The 21,724-nt window shown below is 36.8% G+C and overlaps 1 protein-coding gene across 4 annotated transcripts in view; it reads right to left on the bottom strand.

Annotated features, from left to right (window-relative positions):
- Positions 1–21,724, bottom strand: part of CEP162 (centrosomal protein 162) — an 84,227-nt gene that overhangs the window by 16,774 nt on the left and 45,729 nt on the right. For all 4 annotated transcript variants that reach the window (XR_013813959.1, XM_079780188.1, XM_079780189.1 and 1 more), the window contains exons 14-24: positions 21,020–21,150; positions 20,537–20,764; positions 19,839–19,979; positions 18,630–18,742; positions 16,618–16,723; positions 11,180–11,306; positions 9,555–9,718; positions 8,718–8,822; positions 5,438–5,650; positions 3,743–4,392; positions 916–1,057 (exon numbers count right to left, since the gene is read on the bottom strand). Coding sequence is in view for 3 of the 4 variants with exons in the window: in XM_079780188.1 (XP_079636314.1) it covers positions 916–1,057; positions 3,743–4,392; positions 5,438–5,650; positions 8,718–8,822; positions 9,555–9,718; positions 11,180–11,306; positions 16,618–16,723; positions 18,630–18,742; positions 19,839–19,979; positions 20,537–20,764; positions 21,020–21,150 (2,120 nt within the window). In the remaining variant the exon portion in view is untranslated. The remainder of the gene's footprint in view (positions 1–915; positions 1,058–3,742; positions 4,393–5,437; positions 5,651–8,717; positions 8,823–9,554; positions 9,719–11,179; positions 11,307–16,617; positions 16,724–18,629; positions 18,743–19,838; positions 19,980–20,536; positions 20,765–21,019; positions 21,151–21,724) is intronic.

Genomic DNA, 21,724 nt, shown 5'->3' with positions numbered 1-21,724 from the left:
GAGCAAAATGAACATTCCTGTATTCTTCAACTTGAATTACCAACTGTTAACATTTTGCCACCTTTTTTTTTTTGATATATCATTTGAAAGCAAGTTGCACATGCTGTTTTGTTTTTTTCTTTATTGATTAAGGTATTACATGTGTGTCCTTATCCCCCCCATTGTCCCCCAGCCCCCCTCACCCCCCTGGTGTCTGTGTCCATTGGTTAGGCTTATATGCATACATATAAGTCATTTGGTTGATCACTCCCCTTTACCCTCACCATCCCCTACCTTCCTAATGCTGTTTTTTCCCCCCCAACTTACTAACACCATAGAAGAAGGGCCACATGGTAGATATTCATAGGTATCTGAGTAGATATACACAGTAAGACACTTTTGAGGAAATGTATACCCTGTCAGCATACCCTATCATAATATAAAAAAGACTACTTTATAATGTGTAGATCTCTCTGTTCATTATTTTATCCCAGGTGCCTATCTATACACCCAGAATCATTATTCATTTAATGAATAAAAGGTGGTGGGGCAAGAATGACCAGGACAATTACTTGTCAGTTGGGACTTGGGGTAAAGGGAGGTGTTTAACATTCAAGTTCAAGTACTAAGGTGCCAATTACATTAGACACAGCCCTCACCCATCCATTAATACCTACTTAGAAGATCTACTTGAGAAACATAGGGATAAAACTGTAAAACACTTATGTAGAGTATAACTTTAGAATAGTTAAACATATGGCAATGACATCCTCATATGGCAATGACATCCTCATAAACATAAAATCAAGCCAAGAATACCATTTCTATCACCAACATAACAAAGTGAAGTTAAAATATTTCCAAATTAATATTCTGTTAACAGCACTGAAAAAAAAATCACATTAAAGTCTAAGAAAGTTTGTTGAAGTCACCTACCTCTTGAGTTGCTATTTTACGATTTAGTTCAGCTACTTTGGAAGAGGAATTTTCTACTGCGTTTTGGCAAAGGAGTTTCTCTATTTCCCTCTGATGAGATGCTTTGAGAGATGTGATGTGTGCTGCAGTGTCTTCCTTGACTCTTTAGAGCAAATGAAAGAAAACCACACATAAAAGCAACTCTTCAATCTTTAATTCAGAGCTAGCACAACAGCAGTGTAAGAAGCAAAGGGAGAGAGGGCACCAGTATCCACTGCATTGTGCTAGGTGACTCACACAGTACTTACTGCCTAGAACCACTCCACGAGCTCACAATTACTGACTGAGTTTAGGAGAGAGGAATGTATCTAGGATTCAGATCAGTAAGCTGCAGACCTGTGGTTCGAGCCGGCCCATTTGAACCTTAGAATCCAGGGCAGGTCTTCCACTCTACCCCCAGTGTGGGGCTGCACTTTCTGAGGGAATTGAAGGTTCTAAATGTTGTTTGGATTTAAAGCAGAGGGTCTGTCTTGTCTTTTAAGAATAAGATTTCTTGACCAGACTGTTATTTGGGTAATCACAACTGTTCCCTTTAAAAAACTCCAATGCTTTGTCTAGGCAACATTCTCCAGTTTCTGGCCCATGCATATGACTCTGGGCTAGTTGCATGTTGTAAGAATAAATTATTTTTACAGTAATTCTTAGGACACAGGATAACTGAACCTAATTAGTTTGCAATGTTAAGTATGAGAGACTATTCATTTGTCTCTGTGACAAAATTTATGCATTCAGAGGCAGTTTAGTAAATGGTAAAGTTACAACTAAAGAGCTGATACATTACTTATAGCTAAGTATTTCCTCTCTTATTGGAAAAATTTGAAAATGATAGGATTTTAATCAAAGCAGATATTTAGTAAATCACTGTTGATACCTAATAACAACTCCAAAACTACAAACAAATATATATCAGTTGCTCATTTGATTATATGAAAATCTCTTAAATGGAAACTATGTGATTAGGGTCCTAAGAAAAGCATAAAAATCTGAAGCACCCATGGTTTAGTGCTCATAATAAAAAACTGCCTGAATCTGGGGCCAGGGAAGGTTATTTCTCATTTCTCAGACCCAGAGCTGTCTGAGAAACAGATTAACAATATTCAAAATTATAAATGTGTATAGAAAAATATATAGAAAAAAAAACCACCCTGAATTTTAAATTATTTCTAGGAAAGAATGTGATTATTTACAAATAGCTTCATTGATACTATCACATTCAGGATTATAGAAAAAAAGTTTCAACTTGGAAGCAATATGGTTACCATGATGACTCAATGAGAGGTCACCACCAATCAATCAATAAACCTCAACATATTAGGTACTATCTGTGCTCATTCTGTTTCCTATGCTCATTCTTCCTATAGTCTACCAGGACCTACCTCTTCCTTAATTTAAGTACTCATTACACACTGTGATGCCTCCAACTCTGTGTTCCTTGAGTAGTCAAATGTATTGACATCCTAATCTTTGAAGGGCATAACTGTATATTCAATATATAATTTATATATTGCTTCATCAACATTAAATGACATTTTTGTATACCTGAAGACTTATTTTAACTCTCACACTCAAACCTATTATTGTGTTTACAGGTTGTAAAAGAAGTATAATCCTATATCAGTTCTCAAGGAGCTACAAGATAGGGTTATGATTAGTGCTTTCATGGTATATAAATTACATAAGAGCTTGAAGGCAGAGGCAGGCAATTTCCTGGGAAGCTCTAGGAAGTATTTTGTGGAAGAGGTAGGACTTGAAACATGAACAAGCAAAAGGCAGTGAAGAAATTCAGCAGGTCAGGCTTAGAAAGTCTGATTTTTGAGGAGGGAGAATAAAGAGAAGTCATGAATCAATTAAAATGAACAGAAAAAAAGTTTTAGTCAAGAGGGGCCAAATCATGGAGGTTAAGGGAGGGAACCACTCAAGAAAGCAGTACAATGGACAATGTCAAGGACAACGAGGATGGAGAAAACCCCACTGGTCTGGGAAAAGTCATCACTGAGAGACCAGGGGAAAAAAGAAGAGGCGACTTGCGGAAAAACGGTACAGAAAGACAGAGAAAGGGGAACAGAACTTGGTGTGATCAGGCAAAAAAATCTGAGCATGTGGAAACCTCAGAGGAAAGATAGTACTTGGAGATTCTGAGGAGGAAAGAGAGGAATGGATGTGACCATAGATTAATTTGGAAGAGTTATTTTGGAAAAAAAGGACCATGTCCTCTTAGAATGTCACCCCCTTTTCCTAATTGCTGTTTTTGACAGTAATCTGCCTATGGCAGTGGTCGGCAAACCACAGCTCACGAGCCACATGCGGCTCTTTGGCCCCTTGAGTGTTCTAACACCACTTCATCAAAATAGACTCGCCCAGGCCGAAAATTGACTTCTGCACATGGGCCATGAAGTTTCAATCGCACTGTGCGTGCGCGCCCGCACGTGGAAGAGCCACACTCAAGGGGCCAAAGAGCCGCATGTGGCTCGCGAGCTGCGGTTTGCCGACCACTGGCCTATGGCAATCACAAATAATGATATTCATTTAAGAAGGCCCACTAACACCATTTGAATACATGCAGAAAGAAGACAAGACTGGTCAGCCAGGACATGGTGTGGGTTCACATGGAGATTCAGATTCAGGTTCATCAGAATCTGGTTCCAAAACAAAACAGATCTATGCTTAGCAATGTAATACAATTTCTTAAAATTCAGTTCAGGGTATAACTACTTATCTAGAGGAAATACATCTTATAATTTAAAAACTTATCTTTTTGTCTCCACATATTAACAAATTCACATTTTACCTTTTCATGGAATTCTCAAACTGGTTCATAGCTATGTCAGATTTCATCTTCAACTCATTCCTCTCCACAATTACTTTCTCCAGTTCATTTTTCAATCTGCAGTTTTCTTGTAAAACCTCTGAAATGTGGGAATCAGTAAAAGTATGTGGTTGGTAAAGCTTGCCGTCCAGGGTTCCAGGGAAGGAGTTGGCATTTCCTTTACCTGGGTGCGAAACATCCTTCTTTACCCTTTTTGCAGTCATTTCCTCCCTCCCCTTAGAGTTCTGACTGGATAGCATCATCCTTCTCTCCTTCTGAAGCTTCTCCACAGTTTTTGAAAGGTCTTGTATTTCTCTCCCCTTTGCTGCCAGCTCCTCATTGAGTCTTGCCAGTTTAGCTTTAGCATGAGCCTGTTCCACTTGGAATTCGATAGACTGGAAATCTTTATCATCTCTATTTTTCTTGAGTTCTAATTCAGCATTCTGTTGTTTAAACGTGTCTATTTCAGTTTCAAGGTTTTTTACAGTGATTTGATGGGCTTCCTTAATGTCGTCAAGTTCCTTCTCTAGTGCTTTAACCCTGGAGGAGTTGTCATGTTGGTTCTGGGATGCTGCCTTCAATTTGTGGGCAAGTAGCTGCTCCTGCTCCTCTAGTCTCTGTTCATACTGAATCTGAAAAGAATCCAGGTAATGTCAAACCACTGCTAAATATTTCATTAGTTGCTGAAGCCCTGTATCCTACCAGGACCTACCAATTCCTTTATATAGGCACTCATTACACATTGTGATGCCTCCAACTGTGTTCCTTGAGTCAAACGCATCGGAGTCCTAATCTTTGAAGGGCATAACATTACATAGTCTCAATATATGTGATAGAACTTCAGAATTAATGTTGCTTCATAAACGTTTACTTACACATGTTTTTGTATCCCCAATGCTTATTTTAAACCTTATAATCAAAGCTATTATTGTATACCCTTCTCTATGCAAATTGACAAACTATATACTCTTTGAGGATAAACAGGAAAAGCGATTGGGGATACCGAAGTCTTTAAGGTATAGAACAATTTTCAGCTTTCTAATAGCAATTTAGAAATCTCATATGGAGTAAGTAAGTTAGGTTAAAATTTGTATCCTGGAGATTTTTATTATAAATGAAATAACCTCAATAGTTTACTCTGTGGAAAGAGGCACAGACAGTGTTTGCTCATTCATTCAATGAATATTTATTCTGCTATGACTGCTTGCCAGGCACTGGGCCAGATTCTAGGGATAAAGAAACTCAGTTCTTGACTTCAGAAAATTCACAGCCCGGTGAGGAGATTGACATGGCAACGGTTCCGATGCCCTATGACCCTGTAGTATTGGTCCTTTGAACATGCAAATTTCAGTGGAAATATTTTCAAGGATAGCAATTAAAATATTTTATACTGAATATATATCAGAGATGCTTTATTCTGCCTTTTCATGACTTAATTTACACTAATTCTAATATCACTGAGAGGGGCTCATGTAAAGATTATCCTGTGCCTTATTATTTCACGTTTGAAATAAGTTACTGAAGGGGGACAAAAAGATAGGATGAATCTAGGTTGCTTTTGCAGCTGACACTCAAGGTAAAGGTTTTGTGAGAAAGGATGTTTAGAGCTATTTCTTAAGATGAGACATAAGAAGTACCCCATGGTCCATCTCTGAGCCCCATTTTTATGGCACTAACCTTCATTTTCTGAAACTCTTGTTCCATGGTACGAAGGCTTCTCTTTGCTTCTTCATCTTTGCCCTCCAGATCAGCTTCTAGTTTTTTTATTCTTTTTTCCATAAATTCCACTGTATTTCTATCTACTGTATCACCAGCTGCTGATGCAGCCAATATTAAAGCAGGTAAAGAATTAGGATATCTTCTCTTTAGAATTCCTTCCATTTCCTTAACCTAGTAAAATATTTTTGTATATATGTAAGTCTGCAAATATATAATTAAGCAGTTTAATATAGATTATGCTATATCAGTTATGTCTAGATTTCAAAGAGATACTTATATCGTATCTCAGGACTGAACTGAATGCTCAGAAGCACACATTAATTTCAAATTTTACACCCTTACATGTCTGATTAAAAAATCCTACAGTACAATATCTAATTACTGATGAATTTACAGAAATCCTCTTACATTCATTTGAAACAGATCTTGGGACTAGTTTACTACTAATAATCAGTCTTTTTGAGGACAAAGCTCTTTCCCTCCCTTTTTTCTACAGATCTCCTCTAATGGTAGTTATGCTGTCTACTGACTGAAATATTACTTATATACACATGAGTGTGAAAACTTATTGCAATAAGCATACCCCTTCCTGCAAGAATCTCCATCCTACCCTACTCCCTCCAAATGAAGTATAACCTATTTTAAAATGACTTTAATTAGGAAGGAGAATTAGAAGACAGAAATGAATGTTCATTAGGTCCATAAAAACAACAACATATTATATGGTCTTTCTGTAGAAGAGAATGGCACCAGGGTCCACAGAAATTAGAGTTTGATTTTATATATTCATATGTGTGTATGCCTTCTTTTGTTAACGGTATTATGGTTAAGATACCTTTGGAAAACATATACTAAAACAGTAAATTCTTTTAACAGTTTCTAGTCTCTGAGTATGCAATCAAATAAATAGCATCTACTAGTAAGAGGCAGTCTGTGCAGCTAGAGCACATTTGCTGTTAAAACTGTGCCTCTAGCTTTATGACCTGTGTCAACTCCTCAAAATCTTTGCTGCTTCATTGGCAAAACGGGGATGATAATACCAATTTCATGACATTGATACAATTAAGTGAGGAACAAATAGCCTTTATTTTGGTAAAGGGCTTAGCAGAGTGCCCACCATCTAGGGAGGGCTTGATATTACTGTCTTTTACTTTGATCTAGTCTCAAAAACTACCTCCCTTAAGATAAGGAGGGTTGCTGGTGTTCAGTATCCTGTTTATAAATTGAACATTGTTCATATTAGGTATTGAAGGGTCACATCATTTGCAAAGTTAACAGCAGATATTTCCATTCATAAAAACTGCTTGCACATTCACAGATGTACCATAAACTGGGATATATCCAGATATAAATATTGATAACTTATTTGTCACAAAATTGTCAAAGCTTTCCTTCCTCTGGTATTTAAAACCTAGTTATTTCCATTAGATGTAAGCATATAAGGGTATATACATATACACCAAATGTATTAAAAAGAAAAGATCTAACGTTTGCTTTAACATATTTACAATGCATTCCTTTACAATTTTAAAAAATATTTTCAATCTGATTTTGATATCTTGAAATGTATATTATATTTTTTGGGGGGGGAAACCAGATTTTATTTGTACCTCCTTTAATTTTGCTTTTTAATATTATTCTTTAATCACTGATACTAGTGTGGCTGCCATACTAAGTAAAATTTTTTAAAAAATTCTCACAGGAATATCCATTAAATAAAAGTATAAACAAATGCATATAATTTGATTTTCACTATAATATGCATTTAATTAGCTCCATTTTTACTTATGTGCTATTTAGAAAAGGAGATATATTATTCTGTAATTAAACTATTTCAGAATATGTGGCTCCAAAATAAGCCTGACCATATAATATATATAATATACCTTGATTATAAAATATGTATTAAGGTTTAACATCATTAGGACAGGAATGTTCATGGGAATAGAATTAATAAGATCTAAAATGTACATGCAGCCAACTATACAAACTACTACTAATGATAATAATTTAGAAAGATATAATCGAAGATGATACCAATAAATTTTTAATGAAAGTGTTAATAAAAGAGGGAGGTTATGGGGGAAAAAAGGGACATATGTAATACTTTCAACAATAAAGATTTAAAAAAAGAGAAAAAAGAGGGAGGTTACTTTTATAAAGCATATTTCTGGTCAATATTTATCACCATTTCACATCTTAATTTTGCTATTAAGCATGCTTAATATTTTTCTCACGCATTCAGTTCTATATTATTTCTTTTAAAATACATTTATCTATTAGAGAGGTATTTTCTTTGGTTTTGTTTCTCTCACAATTCTGGATGGCTAATCTAAATCTAAGCACTGAAAAAGAGCCAAGCAATCCTGGCTACTTCAGAATATTTCTAGCTCTTCAGATCACCTTTATGGTTCCTTTCCTGGAACTGAATCACACTGCCAAGTCATACCTTTTAAAATAAGAACAGGGCCTATAAAAGTAACAAAGGTAACTTTTTGCTTAGTTTTCCTTCTTCTCATAAAACTGAGATAATACTCAGCTTAGTGATGACCTCACAGTTTGGGGTTTGTGATGGAATAGTAGCCTTACATTTAAGTGTCATTACTTGACTGAAGACTCATGCTCTCCATCAGCAGGGCTGGAATACCTTATTTTAATATTTAGTTATGAATAGAAAAAACTGTATTATAGAAAGTTGGAAAATGTTAACTAATAAATATTCCACCCCACAAAACGACTTTAATGAAAAAAATCTTGATCATAATAAAAGTCACTATATGATTTTTGAAAAAGGTCTCCCAGTTACACTAACTATGAAATGAGTATTTTTAAGTCTAAATAATGAGTAAGGGTTCAAAATTATCGCCGGCTCTTTGGGGTGCTGAATGTTCTGTTTCCAAGGTGTCTGGTAATACTTCCCAGCATTACTAACACGTCCCTAACTCTATACCCAGCGTTTCTAAATTCTGCTTCCTCTTCCTTCATGTCCAATAGAGCTGATGTAAAATAACCTGTCATCAATAGGTCTACCATCCAATGAGGCACATAAATCTAAGTTTTTATGCATAAACTATAGATTATATAAAATGATGTTGTTTACTACTTTTATTAATAGTATTTTAAATATGTATATCAAGTAGGGGCAGTTTTATATTGCTACATCTTATAAAAACTGAAACAAGAAAAAACACAATAGACTCTATGTATACCTTAATGAAAATTTACTCTGAACACATACTTGTCGCTCTAGGTCCTGAATTCTTTTGGCATCAGCTGCTTTATCTTTTAAATGTGTCTTCCTCTGAAGAGATGGATTTCCAAAGTCAGTTTTCAGTTTCTCAGCCTACCAATAAGTAAATACATGTAAAGAAGCATATTTAAAACACACCCGGGAAACAGGAGGAGGAAAGCACAATGGTAGTTCATTCATTCGTTTATTAATTCCCAGACATGGCACTGTGCTGGAGAGGTGGGGGCGCACAAGCCAAACCAGGTCCCTGCTTTCTTGGTAGTTATGCTCTAGTGAAAGAGAGATGATAAGCTAATAAAGTAAATTAATAACAAAACAACCTCAGAGAGTGCTGTGAAGAAAAAACAAAACAGTGAAGGAAGGGGAAGAAAGGTCAGAGAGGGCAAGGTTGGCAGCTACATTCGATAAGGTGGTCAGGAAAGGTCTTTCTGGGGAATAGAAATTTGAGCCGTGACCTGAACAAGGAGAGAGACAAAGAAAAACCAAGGACAGAGTAATCTAGGTCAAGGCAACAAGTGGTGTGAGCTTGGCATGTTCAAGAATCAGTGAGTGCTGTGGTGTGGCTGAGGGAGAGTGTTTTGTGGAAGTGTGGTTCGGATGAGGCTGGAGAGCAGGCAGAGTTCAGACCATGTGGGAACTTGACAGGTTGTGATAAGGAGCTTGGATTTATTTGCAGAATAATCTAAACTAGACTATACATCTAAAAGCAAACCCAAACCAGCTATTTAATTCAAGAATTTAGAGTATTAATGACATAAGGCTAAGAAAAACTGTTAAATGCAATAGGGTGGACCTACAGAAATACACTCTAAAATGATCTATTACCTCAAGTTTGAGCCTCTCAATTTCTTCATTTGCTTCTTTAAGTCGAACTGCATCTTTATCCAGAAGTTCCTGATTTTCCGCATACCACTGTATTCTTTTTTGCAAACGACTGACTTCTTGTTTATGTGTTTCTTCTAAAATTTTTATTTCATATAATTTCTCACCTATAGGATAAAATAATAACTTCACTGTAATTGTGAAAAATTAAAGATTTTAAATGAAAAACAATGCCTACCTAATGAAAAAGCATTATGAAAAAAACTAGAGGCCCAATGCACGAAAATTCGTGCAAGAGTAGGCTTTCCTTCCCCAGACTGCCAGTACTGGCTTCTCTCTGGTACCCAGGACCCGGGCTTCCCTCCTCTGGCCGATGGCAGGCACCTAAGACCCGGGCTGCTTCCCTCCTCCGGCCACCAGCAGGCACCCAGGACCCGGGCTGCTTCCCTCTGCCCCGGCTTCGTCAGGAAGGATGCTGGAATGACGTCCAGAAAATGTCTGGTCTAATTAGCATATTACCCTTTTATTATTATAGATAAGAGGCAAAAACAACTGATGTATGCAAGGTAGTGTCTAGTTTAACTTACTAATAAAGGGAGATGAAAACTGTGTTCTTAATCTTAAATCCTCAAACTTAGAAAAGTTAGCTATGTAGACATTTTTGATACATCAATTATCTTCCCACTGACTTTCATTATAAAAGTAAACTTGTTTCCATGGAGAAATAAATACTGAAGATATAATAAAAATAGAGCATTCCTATAATTATTTAAAAAGTAACAATAGCAAACATTAGTAGGTGCTTACCATACATGATTTTAACATAACTTACATGATGGCTTTCATTCTTATTATTCTATTCTTACAGATGAGAAAAATAAGAAAAATAAGTAATTTCCTTACAAAGAGGTAAGTGACTTTTACTGTACATATCTTATACTGAGATCATAATATTGCAGAGGAAATATCTTTACTTTGGCGAACAAGAACTTCTGACCTACCTTTCGGGCCCTATGTTCTGCCATCCAACCCACAAGTGCCCTCAGTATCATGCTCATGAAACACTAGAACAGCAGCCTCCGTTCTTCACTTCTGAATCTTACCCTCTGCCAGGACCCAGCTCAAATGCCACTCCTCCCTGAAACTCTTATTTAGCACCCTGACTCATATTTATTTGTAATTTTTTAATATTAAACTTTTTTTTTTTGCATTCTTCTCTTTCTCTTGTTTTCCCTGGTAGAGAATGCCATATTTATCCTTGTTTTCTACAAACATAGTGCAGTGTTATTTGTTCTTTGGCAAATACTTGAGAGCCTACATTTTAGACCCGGGGATAAAAAGGCAGACCAGACCCTCAGAAAGGTCACAATCTAGCTGGGATGACGGATGTAAACAACTAAACATAAAATGCTGCAAATTTAAAAGAGACCTCGATTTTCTTTGATCTTATCATTATCCTTGATAAAGCCAATCAAATACACATACCTATTACTAATTTTAAAAAGTTTCTAACATTACACATATTCCAAGGAATAGCATTTTGATTATACTGTCCAAATGCTATTGCTTAAATTCCCGATTAAACAGTTATGAGTGTAAAGGTGAACTGTTTTAGCTCAGTGTGTTACCTGTGACATAAGCAACCTGATCTCTGGCGTGGTCTCTCTCTTTCTTCATTTTTTCCAAGTCTACTTCAAGAGCTTGTTTGTCTTGTTTCAGTCTTTTGATGTCTTCCAATAAACTGTTTTTTTCTTTCTTGATATTCATAGAAATACCAAAGCAAATTATTTTTAAACCAACATAAATTGTAGCCTAGTCTCTTTCACACAATCTATTACAAATACTGATAATTATTTTTCCTAAATTTTAACTGATTTTATCACACCCCCCCCCCCCAATTATTAATAGCTCCCCACAGCCTACTAGAATCAATTCTAATCATCTAAGTCAGTACAGCCTGAGACCTTCTAATCTACTGTTCTAACTTCTGGATACTGCAATAACCTGCCTCTTCCTCTCTCAGCACCCATAGTCTACCGTGTTCTCCTCACAGCAGCCAGAGGATTGCTTTAAAGAGTCAGTTAATATCACTCCTTTGTTTGAAACTCTCTGGCTGTCATCCTCCAAGGACCCAAAGTCCTTACCATGACCTTCAATGTCACATACCCCAGCCTTGTTCACATTTCTGACTGCACCTACTACAAATCTCCCCCCTCCCACTCCACTCCACAGAGACCTCCTAGTTCTTTGAACATGCCCAGCACACTCCTACTCCAGTGTTTGCACTTACTATTTCCTTTGCCCCCAGATAGCAGGTGGCTTGCTCCTTCCCTTTTCAGGAATTCTGTTCAAATGAAGTCCCAGGAAGACCTTCCCTGATCACTCTCTCTAAAATAGCAAACCCCATCCTGGTCCCCAGGTATAATGCTTTATTTTCTTCTCACAACACTCCTCATCACCTGACATATGCTTGGCACATCAAAAAAATGTTGAGTGAATTCTCAATATGCCCTATATTCCACACTACTCTCAATGGCCCCCATCCTGCTGCTTGACAAAATCATACTGATCTTTCAAAGCTTAGTTCAGATGGGGCTATTCCTGATTATTCCCTCCTTTGCACCCCCACAAACTTTCACTCTACCTCTAGTATAGCATTTGTTACTTTCTGTTTGTGTACACGCCTTTTCTCTTTATTAGGCTGAAAGCTCTCTGGGGACCAAGACTGATTTATTACTACCTGTTTACTTTATGGGGCTAAGCACATGGCAGATAATAAATGTACACTGAATTGAACTCCTGGGCTCATTGTAGTACACTTGGTATAGTTAAGTTTCAAAATAAAAATTCTTACAAATTATACTTCCTTATAATTTAAAATCTAGTCTTATTTAAAAACAATCCATTCATAAAGTATTATATGGTCTTGGTTTCTAGCTGCATCACAGACTTAACTGCATCATTTCACTGTTTCATCTTCTGTAGATGTCTTTTCAGGAGAGCACCGAGTTTCTTCAAGTTTTTGAATGCTCAGGTATCTTTCTACAAATACCCTTTGTTTTGTTTAATTAATTCAACCAATTTAGAAATGTTATCTCATAGTGTCTACTTCATAGCATTATAGAATTAAAGGAACTTTAAACATCTTGAGTTCCAACATGCAATCACTTGTTTGAATGGATGTCTATTTTATGCTTGCATCTGTCCAGGGACTGAGACTTCCCACCAGTAGAAGGCCAGTATGCCCATGTCAATCCTGTGGGCACAGGGCTTTGGCTAGCAAATACTTCCCCTCCCTTGTAAGTTACTAGGAGACATCCAGATAGGGCCTCTGCCTGCCTTTCTGACCTTACCTTCCACCACTCTCGTCCTGACTCACACACTTGCCTCAGAGGCCTCTGCTTCTGGGAGGTCAGCCATTTTTTATTTAGGGCTTGTGCTTTCCTCTTGGCTAGAAGGACTGATCTATGCAGTTAGCTGCTGCTTCTCTTTAACTCTCAACTCAGACATCACTTTCTCAGAGAGTGCCTCCTCAACCACACAACCGAATACTGCCTTCCCCCACCCCACCCACCATTATTCTCTACATTTACTTTCTTCAAAAAATTGACCACTATGTGCAATTATTTCATTGGTTTACTTACTATCTGTCTTTCCCACTAGAATATATGTTCCTAATGAGCAAGGTCCATGCCTATCCTGTTTTATCTACTGTTTTTCCAAGGCCAGTGTGAGTGCCTGGCACCTGGCAGGTGCTTGATAAAGACTGACCGAATGAATGACCTGTGGTCAGCCTCATTCTCCTCCCCACCCGGGATACTAAAAGGAAAGGGTTCAGAACCTTTGATTTTAATATGTACCCATCCATCTATACTAATAAAAGGGTAATATGCTAATTAGAACAGGAGACCTTCTGGACATCCTTCCGGACAAAGCCATGGTGGCGGGGCCAGAGGCAGAGGCAGTTAGGGGCGATCAGGCCAAGAGGGGAGGGCAGTTGGGGGTGATCAGGCCAGCAGGGAGGGGCAGTTGGGGACGATCAGGCTGGTAGGGGAGGGCAGTTGGGGGTGATCAGGCCGGCAGGCAGAGTGGTTAGGGGTGATCAGGCAGGCATGCAGGTGAGTGGTTAGGTGCCAGCGGTCTCAGATTGTGGAAGGGATGTCTATCCCCGAGGGGTCCCAGATTGGAGAGGGTGTGGGCTGAGGGACAACTGCCCCCCCCTGCACGAATTTCGTGCACCGGGCCACTAGTCTATATAATAAAAGGCTAAGCAACCATTACGGTGGAATGGCCAGAATGACCCGTCACCATGATGCACACTGACCACCAAAGGGTAGACGCTCAACGTAGGAGCTACCCCCTGATGGTCAGTGCGCTCCCACAGGGAGAGCGCCGCTCAGCTGGGCTCATGGCTGGCGAGCGCAGCAACAGTAGCGGGAGCCTCTCCTGCCTCCGCAGCAGTGCTAGCAAGCAGGCAGGTGGTAAGGAGCGAGGGGTCCCGGACTACGAGAGGGTGTAGGCTGGGCTGACGAACTCCCCAGTGTATGAATTTCATGCACCGGGCCTCTAGTAGTTTATAAAGAACCAACTCATATGTTAAGACTAAACCAATTAGTATTTGTAAGATACAAATTAGACTGTACACAAGTATACTTGATATGAATATCATTATATTACAGATTTATCCCAGCATGAATAACTTTTGCTCTAAAACTATTTAAACACAGAATACCAAAGGGAATAAAATTAAAGGTGTATTTACATCCCACCTTTTGGTACTTGCACAAATAAACAAATCCCCAAAGAATTTTTACCTTAAACTAACACTTTTTCTTTCCTCTCTTAAAATTTCTTTTAAGGTTTTCTCTGCCTTTGGTAGATAGAGATTTTTACTTATTTATCCTAATCAGGACTCACTGTGCTTCCTGAATTTGAGAATTCATCTCTTTTATAATTTCTAGAAAATGTTCAGCCATTACCTTTTAAAAATATTTAAATACTCTAACATCTCATATTTCTGATAATCTCCATTTCTCTATTTTTCTGTGTCTCACTCTAACTTCTTTAGATATATGGTTTAGTTTACTATTTTTTCCATAGTTGTATATGATTATCTATTTAACTTCTCACTTATTTTTTAGTTTTCAGGAATATATTTTATTTCAAGAGTTGTTTATTTTACTCTGAATTTGCCTAGTCTGTTTCCTTCTTTTACTCATAATTTATTTAGTATATTTAATAATTTTAAGGCTATTTATTTTATAGTCTATTCAGTAATTCTATTGGGGTGCTAATACTGCTGTTTACTAAATCGTCCCATGCCTGCTCATAGTGGATTGCTTCTCTGGGTTTTGTAATTTTGCACTGTGAGCATACTGTCAGTGGGATTTTATCTGTAGGACTACTGTGTGAGCTCGTTAAGGCTGTATACCTCTAAGAGTTGTTTTGCTTTGTTTCTTCTAACACATTAGGGGTCATCACTGACTCAGGACCACAGTTTATTTTTCTGCTGTTTGAGCATGACCATCCCCTGCAGGTAATATCAATTCAAATACTAAAACACAAATGAAGGCAGAAGAAATGATATTTACACGGAACAACCAGGAAAGCATGGGCATCAAGCAGATGAGACTTTTCCACCTTCTCTATCTAGAGATCAAGTGAAGACAGAAAAGCTTGACATCTCAGCCCCTTACGAAGGTGGGTAGATTTTCTCCTAGCGCACTGTTTTACTGAAGGATGTAGCCGCCTGATGTCCTGGTATCTTGTCTCTATCTAATAGTTATTCTGTACATACACTCATCTGTAGAAAATTCTCTAATGGATTCATATTTGAAGTTGCATTTTATATACTACTCTAATGGATTCATATTTGAAGTTGCATTTTATATACTACAAAAACCTGTTAAACATCAATAATTAACCTACTAAAGGCCCGATGCACGAAATTCGTGTAAGAGTAGGCCTTTGCAGCCTCAATGGCTGCCTTGATCCCTCCCTTGCAGCCTGCCTCGATCCCACGGCTGCAGCCCTGGCTTTGACCAGAAGGTCGTCTGGAAGGACATCCGGATGGCCATTTGGTCAATTTGCATATTACGCTTTTATTATTATAGACTAGAGGCCTGATGCATGAAATTCATGCAAGAGTAGGCCTTCTTTCCCCCGGCTGATGGCACCAGCTTCCCTCGCAGCCCCGGCTTCATCTGGAAGGTCGTTCGAAAGGACGTCTGATCTAATTAGCATATGATGCTTTTATTATTATAGATGGTATGTTTAAATTTCTATGCAACCATAACCTCACTTTATATAATAAATTTCTGATTAAAAAGTGATATGTAATTGTAATTTTTCTAGTTTACATAATCCTTCAAATAGAGTGGAAGGGCTTTTTAGTTTAGTGCTATGGTTCTTGTGGGGAGAATTAACTGCCCTCCCACAGGGGGTGTTTGAAAACATGACAGTGGTTTTGATTGTTACAATGATTGGTGGGTGCATTGAAGAGAGAGCTTATAAAAATTATGCAATACATGACATTGTTCTGCTTAAAATAGAATCAACCTGCCCCAAATGTCTCCCATTGATACATCCTGCTCCATAAAATTCTAGGCCATATTCTTTATAATAATACAATACAATTAATGAAAATAAAGAAAAACTAGGGAGTAACTATTCCACTTTACCTTTGTGGTAGGTATGTCAAATACAATCTTTATAGATATAGTTTCTGCCCCCTACAAGTGCGTAGTCCACTTAGGAAGACAGGTAAAGAGCCAACTATGTTTTTAAGGTGAATTATCATCTTCAAATTATTTTTCTATTTAAGCTGAGGCTGTGTTATAAAGAGGATGCCATCTATAAAACCAGAATTACACTATTTCCTCTACATTAAGGTTACATGTATGTGCTAAATGCTAATCTCTGATATTTTTTAATGTCTAAGTGGTATGAAATTTATAAAAGAATCTTATTCATTCATAAATTACAAAATAAGATTTTTGCACATATGCTAATTTTAAAAATAATAATCTTTACTATCATTAATAGTCAAAATCCTTATTCCACTTACCTGTGCCATGCGTAGTTCTGTTAACAGATCTGTAAAATTCTGGTTTTTGGTGGGCTCTGAATCTTCAACTACTTGAGACAGGAAACGATTTCTTTGCATCTGTTCTCTTATTTTGAAAATAAAAATATTTTTTTACACAAGGTACTGTTTTCAATGCAAAATTTTCAATTTTTAAAAATTAAAAACTCTAATGGATGCTGGAATTATGTGAGTCACTGAAGATAACTAAAAACAGAACTATAAAATTCTTTCCTCTCAATTTTCAGAGAAGAAATCCATGTTACAGAATGATGTGCTGCATATTTCCTATGGTGCTGTGTACTCCCTGTCACATCATTCTAGACTCCTTCCTGAGAAACACAAATTGCCAATCATACACATGGCAACTAACAAACCCAAACATAATTTCTATTTTTACCTTAGGCTTAATTTTTCTGGTTTTTTTTCCCCAGAGACATTATATAAGAAGTTTAAGAATCCAAATATGATGATTTAACACTAATGTACAAAATAAACCATTTATTTCATTATGAGAGTTCATTTAGAGTTTCAGTTTTGGGTCCTGGAATAGCTCTCTTTTAATAGCCAGGTGGTATATGATATACTAATTTTAAATACTTTATTGAAACATCTGTGAAGAAAGCAGATGTAAATGCTTTCATGCATCAGAACTGTGCAGATTATTACCCTTGGGCTGGGGTCACACTTACCTGTGAAAAGGAGAGTTGTTTTTCTAATTTACAAAAAAGTGGCCTTGCTTGCCAACCTGTATACCTTCTAGCTTTGTCTGTCTGTTAGAAGGTGCACTTTTTCTATTTCCCATGAAAGATCAGTATAAGCTAACAGCAGCCCTGCCTCTTAAACCCGAGGTCAAGCATGTCAACCTTGCGGACCACATGCCTCGTTTATTTGGCCCATGTTAGCCTTTGAGTTTGACATGCTTGCCCTAGGTTATCTCAGCAACAAAAAAAGAGCAGGAAGTATGAATAAATGCAGCATTAACGACATTCACAGCCCAAGAAGCTTCTTCTGAGAGCAGTCCTGAGAGTTAGGTGTTTACGTGAAATGATGCACAACTGGTAATCATTTCCTAAAAGCAGATAGTATCCTAGCATGCCCATGTTTATGGATTCAGCTTTTTCACTTAGTATGTGAAAGCTGGATGTAGTAACATCCCAAAGACCTGAAATATAATTCCTAAGTAGGTGCTCGTGCTCCATCAGCTCACCATGGTTAGTATTGGTTGATAACTCAAGGTTCTCCTTCTCTGGAGAAATGCCTCAGATAAACAGAGCAGTGGTCGCCAACCAGTGGTCCATGAGATCCGCAAGGTTGACGACTGCTGGTTCAGAGGATATCCCTCAACCACTTGCTGGGCACCTTGGCCAGTGACAGACTGGCTTGGGGGTACAAAAGGCTGCCCTCTCTTGCCCAAATGGGGACCAACTCTGTGGTGCAACCTGTTCTCCCAAGCTTCCTGGTGAGAGCAGAATGAAGCCACTCTCAGCAGAGAACACACCCTTACTTACCTTCCCTCCCCCTGCCCACCCCTCATCTTGCTTCTCTTGCTCCTTTTCTCCTTGAGTTATCCTCTAGGAATCACTCCACAAAGCTCTCCATCTGAGACTCTACTTGTATGGAACCTGATCTAGGACAGGAAGTGACATTGTATGATTTTTGTTTTGCATTATTATGAAAGGCATTACTACTACTATCATTACATAAGCATCTCAGGCTTCATGATTATCAAGAAGAATATTATATGTTTAGTTTTCTGAAGGTGATCCCAAACTCAAATATAAATATGCTAAAATACTATAGTATATATTACTCATCTAATACCAAAAGAAAAATCTGTTAAATATTCAAAATATAAGTTACGAAACTGTAAATCAGTGTATAAAAGTTTTTCATTTCTAAGTATAACTAAATGTGTTTCTGATATAACAGTAAAATGCTTAGAAATAGTCTAAGTATATTTAAGAACTTTTAAGAACTTAAAAGGGACTTACTTTAAGGAAGCTAACTCACTGAATAAACTCTGGTTTTCCTTGAACATTCGTTCCTCATTTTTCTTGTTTTGTTCTTGGAGATCTTTCACTTGATTATACAATCTTTCATTTTCCTTTATATAAATAGAAAATTACATTTTAGTTGAAAGTAGTACTTATATAAGTACATATGCTCATAACAGATACACTTTAAACATTTTTAAGGTTTTTAAAAATTTCTTCAGTTTTTGAGTAAGCAAAATCTTTTAAAAATTCTTTATTATCATAGGATAACTTATCTGAAAACAATTCTTTCCAAAATGCTTATTTTTTTTAAAAAAGTTGCAGTGATTCCCAAAGCCAAAGTGCCTAATGTAAGAATGAGATACTGAATTTCACAAGAGTAAATGGGTGAGTGACTGTAGGAATAATCGCATTCCAACTCTTCCTCTGTGCTCCAGGGGAAGGTACATAAATATATAGGTATATAAATTTTGTGTTATCATTGTGGGAGGGGATGGTTGGCAAACTCTTAGGTCTGTGAAATCCTCCTGAAAACCCATGCTCTGTACAGCAAGATCAGAATGGCAGGCCAAGGGTTCGGAAACATCTTATTCAAGGGCAATATGTTCTACAAAATCAGTCCTATTTTTCCCAGCCAGTGTGGGTCAATGGTTGAACAATTTAGTTGAAAATTTAATTCAAAATTTTTTCACTCTCAACTGATTCACATTTTTCATTGAATAAAACTCTTTAATATTATCTACTGAAAAGCTTTATAGAAAATAGCAAAGTTTTTAAGGAACATGACTATTAAAAATAATGACAGGCAACATTCATTGATTGGTTAGTCTGTGCCAGGCACTAAGAGGTTAGTTTGTGCTGTTTTAATTTTATAACTGCCTTATGAGACAGGTACTATTATCATCATCCCCATTTCACGGATGAGAAAATTGGCTCAGAGAAGTGAAGTCATTTGTCCAAGATTGAAGATTGCACAGCAGATGGTAGAGCTAAGTCTAAACCAGATTCTTTGAATCTAGAACCTGTGCTCTTAACCACTCTAATTTTGTCCATGAGAAATGGGAAGACTAGTCAAATTATCACTTCCTCATATTTGCCAGAATTCCCATTCCTGTTAAATGAGCACACAAATATTTTAATATACCTTGTTTTTATAATCAGAGGATCACAAGAACAACCTCACTATGTGCTGAAGAACCACCGTACCTGTTGGTATCCTTGAAGAAGTGTCTCTTGTTCTTGTATTTCTTTTTGGATTTGCTTCAATTTTTCTTCAGTGACAGGATTGGTTGTTTCTCCAACATGTAACCACCTTTGTTTTTTGTTTGTTTCTCCAAAGCTATTTAACTTAAGAAAATGCAGAAATTGTTTTATTTGGGGAAAGAAATGATGAAGTGAGAAAGAATAACAGTTTTATAGCCATGGTGGAATTAACATAATACCAACTACATTTAAATCATTAGTATCGTTTTGTGCTGATGGTTCTGAAATGGAAGTAACTCAGAAATGCTACAGAGGGCCATTCTCTTCATTTTGACCTTCTATAGCAGTTCCTTCTGAACTGTCTTCTTTGAAGGTCACAGTGAACTAAGGCAGTGGTCGCCAACGGTGGTCCGTGAGGTCTGAAAGGTTGGCGACCGCTGAACTAAGGGATTTAGTTTAAAAAGGACTGCTAAAAGAAGAAAAGTATCAAAATGAGCGAATATATGTATTTTGATTCCCCCCCAATGGAGTTGGAATTAGACTCTTGTGTAAGTCGGCACTCTCAGGAACTATGCTCGTGTTTTATACAGCAAATACATCAAGCCAAACAGCCCGAGGGAACAAAAGGTGACAATGCATTTAGCAGAGAGTACAAACTCTTTTTTAACCAATAAAAAAGAATAGAACAATATGTCTAGTACCTTGGTTTGAAGAATATAATTGTCCTGACTCAATTTGAAGAGTTCCTTTTCCTGTTGTCTTTTTAGTTCTTCCACCTTATTTTCTAACTCTCTCTCTTTTTCTGAGAATGTGACTTTAATTTGCTCAATTACGGCTTGTGCACCCCTCCATTTTTCCTCTGCTTCCTGAACTCTTTTAAACATAATTAATTCTGTGTCCATGTTCCCATCACGGTATCCTGAAGAATCCTTTTAAATAAAAGCATTACTTTGTTATAGATTTACATATAAGATTCAAAGACTTAAAAAAAAACCAAAAAACCACAAAGAATAAAATGACAAGGTTAATAATGTTCTACTAAATAAGAAAAGCAATACCTGTTCAATAAGAGTGAACACTTGAAGCAAAAGAAGTTTCATATATTTAATTACTTATAATTTGGTTTTAATATGATTTTAGAACAAAAAAACATAATGAATATTGTTTTGAAATTTAATACCTACATTTTGAAAATGAACACAGGAACTAGTTTCTGTAGCATCTTCAGATTTCTTAGGAGTAGCTAGGCAACTTTCAGTTTTGGGAGCTGGTTTACCCAATGCAGCAGGCTTAAGTTTTGTTTCAGATAAGATTTCTAAATATTGAAGACAGTAGATAAAAACACCACAAATGCAAACAATGTTGAATGTGTAATCCAAAAACAATGGATTATGAAAATTCAGTCAAATTGAGCAATTACATAATAATAAGATAAATGAGGATCTTAAAAAGGCTGATGTATAAAACACTAAACTCAGAACTGTTGTCCATAATCAACATTCTACTCAATTTGACACCGAAGGTTAATAGACCTAAGATTCACGTCAAATGACAAATGGAGCTAAATAAATGTGAGAATGTGGATTGGGATAATGTCAGGTTTTGCTACTTTTGAGTAAATTTATTTTTAAAGTTCATAGCACTAAGTAAGATTATCTAAACAATCAAAGAGCGGCTAATAACTTTATGAAACAATTTAGTTGAAACTAAGTGTGCTTTCAAAACACACTTTTTATAAATAGTGTGTATCAAGATATTATAGTATCAATGAAATAATATAAATTGCATGGGAACTTGATAACAGCTAGTCAAAACTGATTTTAAAAGATATAATACTGCTCTAATACCCAGATAATATATATTCAATTAGAAAAAATGTGATTACTATA

Source organism: Cnephaeus nilssonii (assembly GCF_951640355.1).
Source record: "Cnephaeus nilssonii genome assembly, chromosome: 9".
In the NCBI taxonomy this organism is placed as follows: domain Eukaryota; kingdom Metazoa; phylum Chordata; class Mammalia; order Chiroptera; family Vespertilionidae; genus Cnephaeus; species Cnephaeus nilssonii.
The sequence above is the reverse complement of the archived record's forward strand: the minus strand, read 5'-3'. Positions and strand labels throughout refer to the sequence as shown.